The 14360-nt window shown below is 41.3% G+C and overlaps 1 protein-coding gene across 1 annotated transcript in view; it reads right to left on the bottom strand.

Moving 5' to 3' along the window:
- Positions 1-7765: 7765 nt before the first annotated feature.
- KCNQ1 (potassium voltage-gated channel subfamily Q member 1) overlaps positions 7766-14360 on the bottom strand; it is a 350628-nt gene continuing 344033 nt past the window's right edge. Inside the window, exon 16 of the mRNA XM_030483351.1 lies at positions 7766-9891. Coding sequence (XP_030339211.1) covers positions 9691-9891 — 201 coding nt within the window. The 3' untranslated portion in view covers positions 7766-9690. The remainder of the gene's footprint in view (positions 9892-14360) is intronic.

The raw sequence follows: 14360 nt of genomic DNA, 5'->3' as shown, positions 1-14360 counted from the left end.
ACCTTTCTTGTGCTCTCACAAACATCACAAGCCCAGGTGCTTTGCCTGTACCGTCCCAGCTGGCCCCACTCTGTTGGCCAGGATGGAGGGCTTCACACCTACAAAGATAACACAGAGGCTCTGGTGAAGCAAATTGCTGGTAATTTTCAATAGCTAAATAGAAAAATAGGAACTCTGTCCAAATCTGTAACAAAGCAAGGATATTTCCAGCCCCTCCACCTCACTATTGGAAGCTGCCAAGCAAAACACAGCTAAGCAAGCCTTGCCCATGATCAGCTCTATCTCCTTTTGCATATGCATTGTACAGTGGTGTCAACTTTTATAATCACATACCATCTCACACATGTGATGAAATAAATACACTTATTACTATGGCACACCTAATGAACAGGTCAGGGCAAAACATGCTACAACTCAAAATTGAATTTAATTAGAATATTTAAAACCAGTCTTCTCGCTCAGGGATACATCTCATTGTCATTTTCTGCCACCAGCTCTGAGGTCTAAAAATCAAAGGTTGTTTCATGCTGGGAAAACCCCAAAAATTTTTTCCTCTTTTCCTCAGAGTTGATTTGAAACATTTTAGGAAAACCTTTTTTAAAATTGCCTTTAGCTCACATATCTGTATTTTAAAAGTGTTACTTCGAAAGTAAAATCTCCAGAAAGTTATAAATGACTGAAAATAATGAATCAGACTTGACATTGTAGCAAATGTATCACAATATCAATACAGGTACGTTATTATTATTTGATACATAGATACAGAACCTCTCTTAACTGTTATTGCTGGTTCTCTAATACCTGACCTTAACCTGAGATATGATGCAATATTTTCAAGTTACTTACACCTTGTTTGAGGCATGCAGTTCAGCACATTTGTGCTTACACATCACTGGTATTTCCTTAGTTGTGTTTTTAGTACTTATTTAAACCTCATGCTTTGTGGTGGATTTTGGCTGGGTGTAACAATTACAGATATCTGAGGAAGGTAACACTGCTAATATAATTGTTCTGCAACAGAGTAAAGGATTCAAGGGGACAAATATCTTTAATTGGTGGAGAAAACACCTATCTACTACTTTTGTTTGCTGGTTAAACTTTCTGACTTAGGTTGCTAAAACTGAATTTCATTAGAATATTTAAAACAGTCTTGTGCTTGATCACAGTTATAGCCCAGACCTTGGCTCTTTAAGCAAGTAGAGAATGTCAGCACACAAAATAACAAAGTCACTTTAGGAGATACCCCTTAGAAATCCAAAAGGAAGGCAAAACCCTCTTTTTTTTCTTCAAATAGTTCCCAGCAAGGAAAAATTCAGAGACCTCCAGTCAATGAGCAGACCTACTTCTTCAAGAGCGACTTACCTATGGAGGCTTTAGCTTTTTTTGGGTCTGAATTAAAAGATGCAAGCACCTAAAAAGACTGAAGCAGACAAATAAATAAAGCCACCTCAGTGCTTCACAGATACCCTGGCTTTTGCAAAGGCTTGTCCAACCACAACCTAAATAATTCAAACCATCGTTGTCAGGCAGCAGCCCAGTCCTCCTCAATAGGCACTTGCCTTATCACTCTACAGCAGATGCTTCAGCCAACCATTGGATATTGAAAACATAAATAATGAAACAAAATTTGGAGACAATGGTTTCTGGGCCGGGGACAAAATACTGATGGATATTGTCAGTCTCGGTGTAACCAAGCAGCAAAAGCTCAAGTGACAACAATAGGGAGGAGAAGAATAGGGACAAGTGAGGAGCCCTGAATCTCAATAAGGCCTGGAGCTGCACATGCTGCTGTTACCCTAGAAACTAACCTCTCCCCTGAAGAGGTTTGCTGGGGCATTGTCCGGGGGACACAAGATGTGTCATACACCAGATGGTCGTGTGCTGTATAACTCAGTTATCTGAGCGGCGGAGTGGAGGAATGCACGCTGCAGAGCGCTCCGGAGGGCCGCCCGGGGCACCATCTGTTCTTTCAGACCCAAGGCACTGCTTTGGCTTTGGCTTTTTTTTTTTTTCTCCTTCCAAGAAAGGAGGGGAAAACAAAATTAAAATGATTCACCATTCAGCAGGGAAAAAAAAAAAAAAGCTTAATACAGTTGCCATATCTAGCTTTCATTTAGCTAATTTTATCCCTGGGTTTTATGTCAGGTGAATTGCTTTTTTACGCCTGGGAGAGCAGCAATTATTTCTCTCTCAGGAGTCTATCATTTATAAATAAAACCCCTTTGAGACCTCATCGGTCATTTACCATCTGAAAACCCCAAACGCTTTTAGCCATATGTTCTCCAAAGTCTCCTCTCTCCTCCCCAAAGCTCTCAGCAAAGGTTTCGGCAACGTGGGGGAAAGACCATTTTTCTTTTCCAGGAATTGTTCTTCCCTTCAACAGGGAAGGGGGAAGGAGGAAAACAAAAAGTCAGAGTCAAAGCGGCAGTCTGAAGGACTGGCGTAGTAAGGAAATGTTAATCACAGGCTGTGCGATGCCAAGGAGCAGTGTCTAACGTGACTGTGAGCTGCAGGCACCAGGAAACATCCTGGAGGCCCGTCCCAAGCGCCACTGGAGCCAACCGAAAGCCTTGCTGCCTTCTGTCAGCTTTGGATCGAGCCCCAGATAAACTGTGGGAGTGGGAGAACTGGATGGAAATTAAGGTTTGGGACACTTAAGAGTGCTTTAAAGATGTATTTAGGCTTAGCACTTGGGTGCAAGAAGATCAACACAGGGTAGTAAAAGCAATGCTCAGGTTGCAAGAAACAGGGACTGAAATGTGAGTGCCTTGGGCACTACTTCTTGCTTAACGATAGGACCTGTTTTCTGGTGCAGCTTTCTGCTCCCTGCTTCTGGTTTCTGTCCTGTGACTGCTGAGAATCCCCCCACCTCACAGCACAGGACGGAAAATAAATGGAAAATAAAATACTTCGTTGCCGACTGAAATAACAGAGAAACCTTTGCAACCATTTAAGCAAATGCATTATTTAAAATCCACTCTATAACAGCTGCAAGCGAGCACACATTGCACTGGCTGTGAGTCCACAGCTCCTGCTACATGAGCAGAAGAGGGTTTCAGCAGTGTAAGCACATCTTCTGTCATTCGGGTTTTGAAAGACAAACTGTGATTAAAAAGATGTGCCTTACAGAGAACTCCCTAGCACAGTCGTGATCAGTCCTCATGTGGGTAACTCTTACCTGTTGGTTCCCAAAAGTGATCTGAAGGGCATGCTCATCAAACCTACATCCAGTGTTTCAGTTAAGACTTAAAAGGAAATCCCTAGGGAAATCAAGGAAAAGGGACAGAATCAAACCAGAAGATATATATGCAGAATAAGGGTCAAGGATGCAAAAGAAGCAGAATCTGAATCACGTTTCCATTTAGGTTCCATTTTTAGACAGCTCAGTTTACAACCCCATTAGGCAATTATTAGAACTAAAAAATTGTTAGGCAATGCTTAAACAACAGTTGCAGATGATAGCATCTTATGAGCTGCTTGTAATCCTAATATTTCATATGGTCTTATCATCCTTACAGCACTAGAAGTGCTTGTAACAACTCTATGTAATATGTTAATCTTTACAAATTGATGATCACTATACTCTTAAGAATATCACATGCAACAGAACTGAAAATTGATTTTAGTTTCCTGTTTAGCTTCTTTTTTTTTCCATTTCCCTGTAAGATTGCCAGCACAGAAAGCAGCAGTGATACACTTCAGCACAGCTGGCTTTAAAGGTTGTGTGAAATGCACAGGCACTGGGGGCTCAGAGCACGACGCTCCCAGACTTGGGAAATTATGGCAAGAAAATCTCTAAAGATTCATCTGCTCACCCCCACCAAGGATTTACCCCTCTCTGATCTGAGAGAGCTTGCTGAAGGCTGCCTATCCCGCTTGCTGCACCTGGCCGAGTGATTGACCAGCAACTCGATAGGGTCGTAGAAGCTTTATTTCCTTTGTTCCATGGGTGTCTGCCATGGAGAGCCAAGTTTGAATTAACCGAGCCTAAATCCCCGGGCAGCTCGCCAGAGCAATGCTAGTTCTGAAGCAAACACAGCTCCAAGATGGTTTCGAGAACGGCTTTATAAATCAGTTCTTCTTAGGTGCAAATCCACAGGCAGAGAGCATAATGCCTCATGTCAGGCCCCCGGGAAGCCTCTCCCCACAGGCAGCAGTTGCCAGCCCATGCAGGATCAATGTGAATTTGGACAATGTCATTTCTTTTTGGCCAGCCCTTCCCCGGCAGTGGTCCCTCACCAGCAACGTAGACATCTTTTTGCCAGACACCATGCTGTATTACAGTAGCGTGCATGGATGTGTTTCAAAATATGCCTATCTGGCACCTGCGTTTTCTTTGTTGCAGTGCCAAGCATTTTGTCATATTAGCTTTTAGGTGACTGTCATTGGAAGCAAAATAAGACAAATTCTATTTTATAGCTTCTTTCCATAGCTGATCCAAAGGCAAGGTGCACTAAGCCTTGCAGGAGCCACCAACTCTCAAGAATATGTCTTCTGCAAGTCTCCTTCTCACTCCAGGAGTTAGAGGTTGTCTTCTGTTCCCAGGTGAGGCATTACATCTCTTCCAGACCTCTGGGCTTGGTGGGGGGAAGTGAGGACTTTTAACAAAGTTCCTGTGTAAACAAGGTTAATGCATTCAAGCTTGTGTGTTTGTTTTGCCTCCCCCTAGTAACTTTTGAACCTCTCAGCCTTGTTCAACTCGACAGAAGGATAGATGTCTACAAAATATTTAAGCTCTTATAAGTTCTGTGAAAATAGGCACTGAGGTAGAAGAGAGAAGGGCCTGGTATCAACGTCCTCACCAAGGAAAGGATGAGTACTCATGCATATCTCAGTGGGCACCAGGGGAATAACAAAGAAAACAAACCTGCTCTACATCACAGCCACAGAAAACCCCAAAAGCTACAACTGAAACTTGCACTTCTTAGAAATCAAAGTCAGTCCGCAGATAAGACAGAAAAAAAAGCTAGCATTCACAGAATTACTTGCTATTTTCCATTGAACTCAACGACTTTTGGTTATTGCATCCTTCTGAGGATGTAGCTAAGTATCACCTCCACATGGTACTGGTGTAACAGCTCACTGCCTTTCATGCACCTTCATCACAGCTGCTGCTACTCAGGAAGCCCAGGGTGCAAAACAATACACAGGCTATTTTAAATGAAATTGGAGGGCATTTAAAAAGCCTTTGCTCAGTGTGAAGAAACATTGTATTGCATGTGTTCAAGCATTGTAGGTAAGGAAATTCATACAGCTGAAGTGGAAAGAAATACCTCTAATTGCTGCAGCTTGAAAATGCGACTGGCATGCAAGAGTATTATAAACCAATGATTTGAAAACAGAAATGGGAAACAGAAACTTATGAATTCACGTGGCTCTGTGACCAGGAGGAAAGCAATGCTGCATACACGACTGAGCCCAGCTTCCACTGAAAGACCATGGAACAGTGTCTTTACTATACATTTTGAAGTTGCAAAGCCTTACACTGACCCACATGGACCGAGTAGTCCCACTGCAGGCAATAGCCCAACTCCTGTGCATAAATAAAGCACACAAATACATTTTCACAGCAGTACAACATAAATGGGACTTTCATCAGGCTTTTAATCTTTTTCCTTTTCTTCTCAATGCCCCTCCTCTTCCCAAACCACCACCCCATCAGTAAAATGAGAACACTAATACCCATCTCAGCAGGGTACACAAGGATTAGCTTAAAACTGTTTTTACCTTTTCTCCTTTAAACTCCCAGAAAAGAAAATCTTCCTATATTTTCCTTTTTTATATTTCAAAAGGCAATTTGTTTCTTGTCCAGACCTTTTCAGCTTAGCTCCCTGACCTATTTCACTTTCCTCAGAACTGATGGGTGATAAATCAGCCCAGAGGTGTCTGCTAGCAACAAGAGCCCTTAACTTGCTGCAGTAAATGGCTGTTTAATTCACTGACATCCAAAGATTTCTGCCTCAGCTAGTATTTAAGCATAGCACTGGCCCATTGCATTATTTGAAATCAACCTGCTTTAATACACAATAGTGAAAATGAGTGATGGCCAGACTTCTGGTGTTCTGTAACATACTATGTCAAAGGGGATCTAAACCCCAGCATCCTCTAATTGTCAGTTCGGCAGCAGGTGCCTCCAACTCTGAAACTCCTTGGGCTCATAATCATAAAGCCTTTGAATATAGCAGGGCTCCAGGGTGGCTTTTACCTCCTGAGTAATTATTTATATGAGAGCAGTACCTCAAGTCCCAGGCTGAAGGTCCCTTTGTGCTAGGCACTGAGCAAACATACCGAAAGAGGCCTTCCCTGTCCCAGGGAATTTGTGGTCTAAATAGACAAGTAGGCTGAGTGGAGGAGAGGGGGCAACAGATGTGGCCAAACAGGTGAAATGACCCTCCCTGAGGTCAAACTATAGCTTAATGCTGATGCCAGACACAGTGCTTCTGTCTCCTGAATCCTAGCACAGGCCCCTATCCAGGAGCCCACACTTTTGCTCATCTTCTAAACCTCCCCCCTTGCACACACCTCCCCTTTTCCCCCCATTAATCTTTCTTTTGCAAACTTGCATGGTTGTCTGCCTCTGCTGTGGACTGAGATGGGGTGAGCTTTCATCACCACCTTCAGCTGGGCAGCCCATGTTTCTCCTCCTCTCCTATTCACTGGCTTCCTACCTTCTATATCTGGCGTAGCACTCAGAGGCTGGGGAAGCTGAGTCAGCTCACAGTTTTTAGATCACTTTATTTTAGCTGGCCTTTATTGTTTTTAGGCAGGGATGGGGGTCCAGGCCCAGCTCACACCATTCTTGAAATGCAAACTGCTATTCAGCTGCTCTAAGAGTCTCATTTCTGCAGTGTCAGATGCCTTATTTCAACAGTTTACAAAAACAGGGTAGAAAATGATAAAGTCAAGGCTTTGCCTATCTTACAGTTTCTTTGCTCCCCTTCAAGCTATTTACAAACATTTCCTACCCACTTAAAAAAACCCTGCCTGGACCGTTTGGAAGAACAGCAGACACCAGCAGATAAGGTTTCAGCAGAAACACGTACTCACTGTATGCTGCTTACTTCAGGCTGGTCCAGTGTTAGACTGTTCAGCTCATCTTCCTGATGCTGCTGTTCCACAATGCTCTGTAAAAGAAAGATGCTGAGCTACCTACTTCCAGGAGAAGTCACTGAGATATGAAGCCTCAGCAGGAAAGATAAATCCAGTCCAGTCCTCCAGTCAGAGAGGTCAGACCTGTCTCTGGTGAGCACTTGGGGATGGCTAGCTCCAGTCAGCTGCATGGCAAATTTGGGTGGCTCATTCTATGACATCCCTCTTCAGCTGGGAAAATGGATCATCTTTTTCTTAGGGTGAGGTGGATTGTCAGAGTTGAAGTAGCAGGTCTCAGAGCTAGGGTTCTTTCTGATAGGATCAGTTGGGCCCAGGAGAGGATCACTGACTTCATGACAAGACTTCCAGCCTTGAGAATCTGTAAAATCTGGTTATACTTGGATATACCAGGATACTGGTAACAGTGCTTTTTGGATGGGTATAGATCAAATGACACATCAAGAAAGGGAAATTATCTTTCAGATGAAATATTTACTAAGCCAGTCTGTTATTACCAAGATTAGCTGCCAAACAGAAAATGTAGGTATGGTCTTGAGAAGAAGCAGATAGGAATGGATGCATTTTCTGGTTAACACAACACCCCTAGAAATGCAAAGCCACCAGCTTTCCTGTGTGTATCAAGTGTCTGGATTTTAGAATAACCAAAAGACATGGCACTCTTGTCCTGTATTTTATTAGGAAGTTAACAGGCTGATTGATAACCTGAAATTACAGTGAATCTCGTTTAAAAAATTTTCAAAATCATGACAATAATTTTGATTTTTATAAAACATAATGCCCAGATACAATTCCTGTTTATGCCTGTAAATTTCTACACCCTTAACATTTACCTACTGTACAGCAGTGAGGCTGGATAATTATAACATAATCTGTAAAGTTAAATACAGTATACTTTTCTCTGCAGTCCAAGTGAAAGAGATGAAATGTTAAGAAAGGCCAGAATATGAGCAGCACTATGCGAAGGTTCCCTGCTGTCTCAGTTCATTACACATCAGTATTTCACACTGCTCAAAGATACTAAAGACAGGTGATGTTAACTGCTGTGCGAAATTATGAGGCTTTAGGATGTCAGTTTTCCAGGAGAGGGAGAGAGATCGCTGTGGGGTACAGGCTCTGCAGTGAGGGGAATAGGGTGCACTGGATGCGTATGATGCTCAAAGTGCAAGAGCTGATCAATCTGCCTACATCTCCCTCTTTCACCAGCAGTACGGACTACCACCACCACCACATTGGACTAAACAGCTTTTCCTGATACTCTGTCAGCTTTAAGGACGTTCCACGTTCAAAGCAGGGCTGATAGGGTACTGGTGCTGACTATTTGCAAGGGGTGGATTTTAACCTTAGTAATCAAATCCCAAATCCTGCACATTATGTATGTGAAAAATCACATTGAGCCAAACACTGCTGGCTTTATTTTAACTATCATGTGGGGTAATGTGGTTCAGCCCCATGGGCTGTAGCTGAGGCCCTTGGTCCTCTAAGTTAGAGCTGGCACTTTTCAATACCAAATGACTCTTGTAGGGAGTTGAATTTCTCAAGACATTATTCAGGAAACTGTTCAAATTGTCATAGATGCTGTCTGGGTGAGAGATGCTTTCCTGAACTGAAGCCTTGATTCCTGCGAGGATTATGGATGTTCAGTAAATGGCCAGCTCAAGCACTGGACCAGCAAAGTCCAGTCACTTCAGCCTCTTGTACTATTCTTGGTGACCCACTACTATTCTTGCTAAAACCCAGTAGATTTAAGAAGTAGTAGCCTTCTTTTTAAGAAGCTATTTCAGGACAAGTACATTCAGACCACTGTGTTTTCTATTTATATATAAATTCTTTGGCAAGAATTTTCTAGAGAGCAGAATGATTTTTTCTATGTAATACTTTATCATCTCCCCATGAAAAACTGATATCTTAAAAAATCTATAGCTCTTTCCACTATAAATAGTATTGTTCCAGATTAAGGATTAGTTCCTCCCTGAAGAAAAACAGATTTAAAAAATCTGGTCATTATCTGATAACTGTTTATGTAGCAATGTTAAAATAAAGCAGAAAAAGAAAATCATTCAGTATGTGGTTTCTCATTCTCTAGAATGTTAGTGTACGTTTATAAAATAAAAACAACATAAGTTATCCTAGTTTGTTTAAAAAACCTTAGTAGTAGAAATATATTGCTATCTGCAGATTCATAAACAGAATGCACTTTTTCCATCTAAGTTCAAGTATTATTAGAATATTATTATTACTATTATTATTATTAAAGGAGCTCTAAATCCTTGTCATTTTGCCTTTTTTTTTTTTTTTTTTCTGGTCTTTTTTGGTCTTTCTAAGAAATAATGAGTTGTGATCATTTGTTCATGAACAAAATCAATGTGGAGCTTCAGTAGGTTTTGCCCGGTAGAAGACAGCCTGGCAATCCTTTCGCTATTACGAGCGGCTTTAGAAGAAGGTATTTGAGACTAGTGGTATAGATACAGTAGTTGTGTGTTTTCTTGAATGGCTGATAAACTTAATTCCTTCCAGGTTCTCAACATTGAGTCCCATTTAAAAGAGAAAGGTGGGAAGAACCCCACCCAGACTTATAACGCATCAGGATACATCATCTTCATTTCTCCTTGGTATTGTCAGTTGCTCGTAGGTTGGCAGGGTGTTATTAGGGAGGAAAAGATCCGAATTGACATTGTTGCCTCTCTGAGATGTTCTGTTGTTCCCTTGATCCCCTTGCTGACAGGAAACCAGATGATGCAGCATATCTGTAATGAGGTTCAATTTCTGGTCCATTTGTGTAACCTAGGAAGGCAAAGGAAAGATTTGTTTAGTAGCAGCAAGTGAGAAAATTGCAACAAATTGTGAGATACAAATGCAATATTAAAATGACAATTTTCTTAATGAGGATCAGAACAATCTCCGTGAAGACACCATAGATTCACAGTTCACCAAACAACATCAGAAATCTAATGCAACAGCTCAGAGCTGGATGAGGACAAGCCTGTTAATACCTCTGGTATGTGCTTTGAGACTCATTTTATACCTGGATGAACACATGAGAAATAAGCTTTTAAAGAGATGTGCTGGGATTGAGAACTAAGTCCCAGAACTGAGTTTCTGTGGGGGGTTTTGTTATTATTGTGGTCATATTTTTTTTTTTTTAAACATGATAAACTTTTAACATGCTTATATGCCTTAATAATATCAATATGTTCTAGTAAGTATCTGCTCTAGTTGCAGTGATCTAATCAACTCAAAGCTAGGATTGACTGATGCTCTTTGTTACATTTGGGCCCAATTACCAGCTCAGGCCACAAAATGCCCACAGATATTTTTGCTGCTGTGAGTGTACAGCAGCTGGGGTCTCTGGCAAGGGCTGGAAGTGTGGCATGGTTCAGTTCTACGCTCTCACCTTGCCAAAGACAGTGTTCACTAGGACTGCCATTTGAATGACATGATTCACAGTAAGACAGAAACTCTTCTAAGATGGGTCAAAGCTAATTTTCCATCTGGGGTGCTGCAGGGGAAGGTTCAGTCTGAATCCGTAATGCTCATTTTCTTCTGCTTTCAGACAGAAGCTCCTTAAATGATTTAATTCATCTTTTTTGCTTTTATTGCTCTTTCTTGTAATCTTTACAAGAAAATATAATGAAAAATCAGGATATCTAATAGAGGCTAGGTTATGGATTTGTCCAAAATTTAGATTCTATTTGGTGTACGTTCATGGTATTCAGAAGAAAATCAAGACTGAAATATTTCTAGGAGCACCACAGATTCAGTCTCTGGCTTCTTGCAGTTTCCACTCTAGGAATAATCTGTATCACCCCCCTTATGGGAAGCCTCCTTTCTCTGCTGACTCCAATACACTGAGAGAGCTGTCTCGAAGGGAAGATGGGTACTTCCAGCTTTGAAGTCCTGCCCGCTCTCTGCCCCTTGGCATGGCACATATTGAAACTGCACAGTAGGAGTCTGCCCTATGGTCTTCTTCTCCCTTCTACAAATACAATGAGAAAGCCTCAATTTTGCTGTCATAGTCTCTGACCTGTTGATCCACAGGGATCCCAAAACACTAAGCAAATTCTAGGCAAAAAGATGTAATATGTTTTAAAAAGGGGGAAAAAAGTAAGCAGGCAAAAAAAAGGTAATAGGAATAAATTGCTGCCTAAAATATCTGCTAGAAAGTAGTGAAAGGCACATAAAACCACCAGAGAGAGCATGAGTGGGAGCGATTTATATGTGCCTGGCTGTCATCCAAGTATCACACAGGATAGTAAAAGACAGTAAGGCTGAGTAAAACATCAACAAACCTGGAGGATTTCAGCAGAGACTAAAATGTTTTTCCACCGTAGAGAAAATGCTGGGTTTTTTTCAAACACTTTGTACAACTGGTAGGGAAGCAGATACAGTGATTTAAAAATATGAGGTGCCAGAGATTTATACTTTGCAGCTGGTTTTGAAAACATGAGGCAAAGCACCCTAGATGGTACATGAAACACTAGTAATTCTGGGTGGAAATGGCTGTTGAAAGATGAGATTCTTCAAATGAGGAAGCTGAAGAACATGTAAGTTCAAGATTTCTAGAAGGAAATACAGATGGAAAATTAAGCATATCATCAGGTTTTCATTCCATCACTATTTGTTCACTCCCTTACAAAAAGGCATGCTTTGCCCAAATGGTGCCCATCACAGATGGCAAACTCATGATCATCCACATGTAACGGTACAAGTCAGTGCTAGTGAAGCCTGCAAAAATCTCTCATTCCTCCATCCTCCACTGTGCAGGTATCACTTGCTTTCTGAGACAGCTGTGCTGGAAGGACTGTAGTGGAAGACTGCAGATGAACAGCTCTCGTCAGAGTCCAAAGGGCAACTTTTCTTTAACAAGAAATGTCTTTTTGCTGATTATTCTAAACTAACTAGGGGATTTATATATACATACTTCTGAATTTGTGATTCCATGCAGGGATTACCAGAGGAAACACAGACCAAAGATATATCTGGAAAATGTGCATTTATGAAACTCTTGGAGAGATGAGCTATTGAACATGACAGTAGATTGGACTGAGATCTGGATAGTCCTTCAACAGCTGCGCATCTTGGTGATGAAGTACTGGAGAGAAGTGAGATATGAATATTCTTGCTGGGAAATAAATTCCCAGGGATAATTGTCTGATTTTTTCTAGGGAACAAGGTTTGGCTGCTGCAGCTGTGGAGTGCAGGAGGCCCACAGAAGCAGACGCAGAAGCTGACTGCTATTTCGCTGGGCCATATGAGATAAAAAGTAAAGACCTTTGTCTTTCATGTTCCTGCTTATTAGGAAGGAACAAAAGCCACAAAGCTTTTGTGGAGGGAAGTCCAGATAGCTAGTTGTGTTTGACTGTTGTTTAATCAGTTTTGATTTCCAATAAAGCAAGCCATTTCCCAGGGAGTTCTCTGCCCGTGAAGGGCTTGCTCCAAGACACGCTGAAGTCAGTGGTAGTTTTGGCAATCACAGACTTCCAGTGACTTCAGCAGGCTCTGGATCAATATTGGACTGAATTGTCAATCCCTAATAGCAACATATTCTTTGGATATTACAAAAGAAGGAGCAGTCTGGATTTCTCTACATTGCTCTGCTCATGCTTCTTGGGGCTGGGATCAGAAAAGATGAGATTTGCAAATGAGATGGCAATGGGACAATGGGCCCCCATCCTCAGTTCTGCCAAAGGGGTATCTGCTTAAAGTATAAGACATTTTAAAGAGAGAAGTAAAAGCCACAAGAAGGCAACTTCTACTGTCATCATGGGCCTCTGATGTACAAGAAGGACAGTATCACTATCAAGAGGTACTTGAAAAAAGTGTGTGTTCCGCAAATGAGGGTATGGTTATAAATCACATTTTTCTTTGGTGGGATCCTTCCTATTTAAATCTTGAGAACATTTGAGGAAGCTTCAGAGGCAGCTTCCCTGGGTTTTCTCCTTGCTCAGCCTCTACACATTTTGGTATCTTGATATTTCTAATAGTTAATGCCTTAGTTTTGAGGGCCCTGTAGACAGGAAGAAATATGATGTTAGAAGTGGCTTGCTAGACAAGCTCAGGGATAGGTGTGGGAATTTTCATAGAGGATTTACTTTAAACATTTCTCTATAATAGTGGCAGAAGGGACCAACAATATCAGTATTATTAAGGAAAATTTCTTCAGGTACATGATTCTTCAAAAATCATGGGAAAGGTCTTCCTTCCATTTACAGTACCCAAGATCCCAGATTCTTACAAATCTCCTTATCAAAGCTTCTGGCTTCGATTCGTTTATTTTGTTGCCAGAGATTAGGCAGCAGTCTTGCTGGAGGTCATATACCAATTGCTGAGGTGTTTATAGGCAAATGTAATCTGCATGAAGGAAGATTTGTTCTCCAGACTGTCTGTGCTTTCTCTTGAGAGTTGGCCAAAGAAGGGAGTATGTGTGTGGTGTCTGGGGGAAAGATAGAGGGAGGGGAGCCAGTGAGAAAACACTTGCCTCTACTATAAGATTACTCATTGTTAGAAAAATATAAAGGCTGAGTTTCTGAGGAACAAAATTAATGGGCTTTGAGGGTTGCATGTGACGAGTCACTTTCTAGTCAATGAAAATATATGAACACTGTAACCACTGTCTCAACTGACAAATAAAATGGATAACACTAAGACAAAAAGCATCTTTGGAAAGAAAGGCACTTGCTACTCGCTGTGTCCTAAAATCAGCTCTCTTGCATAAAGCTATCAGTGCCAAACTCTTCTTCGCTTTGAGATACTAAAAACGGTTCTGTTTTTTCAGTAAACTGAGACTGTTGCTTGTGTCATCTTATTTGGTATTTTTATAGTAAATATTTATTCTACCGTTCTCAAAAGTGTAAAAAAAAACTTTTTTTTTTTTGTAGTAGTAACCCTTAAATGGCTGCTGATTAAGCAGGGTGTGCTGCTTGTGCTTTCAACAGAGGGTGATGTCTTGGGACTGGGAAGAAAATTCTGAGTCATTGAGTCAGGGTCAGATTTCAGAAAAACCCCAGGATTTTTAAGCTACTCGCTGGCTCCGTTTCTCCAAAAAGTTACCTTCATATCAGTGAACTGCTATCGAAGAGGGCTTGACTTAGCATACTAAATTCCTAATGCACCACATAGAAACTCAGTTTTGTCACACATTTTTCTTAATTATGTTGGGAAGTAAAACAAACTGGTAACACCAGCATGTGGCCATTTGATTACTGACTATAACACTTGTGGTATTTTAAAGTAATTTTTGTCTGAAGAATTTT

The sequence above is a fragment of the Strigops habroptila genome, chromosome 4, assembly GCF_004027225.2.
Source record: "Strigops habroptila isolate Jane chromosome 4, bStrHab1.2.pri, whole genome shotgun sequence".
Classification (NCBI taxonomy): domain Eukaryota; kingdom Metazoa; phylum Chordata; class Aves; order Psittaciformes; family Psittacidae; genus Strigops; species Strigops habroptila.
Note: the sequence above shows the minus strand (reverse complement) of the source record. Positions and strands in the feature narration are given on the sequence as shown.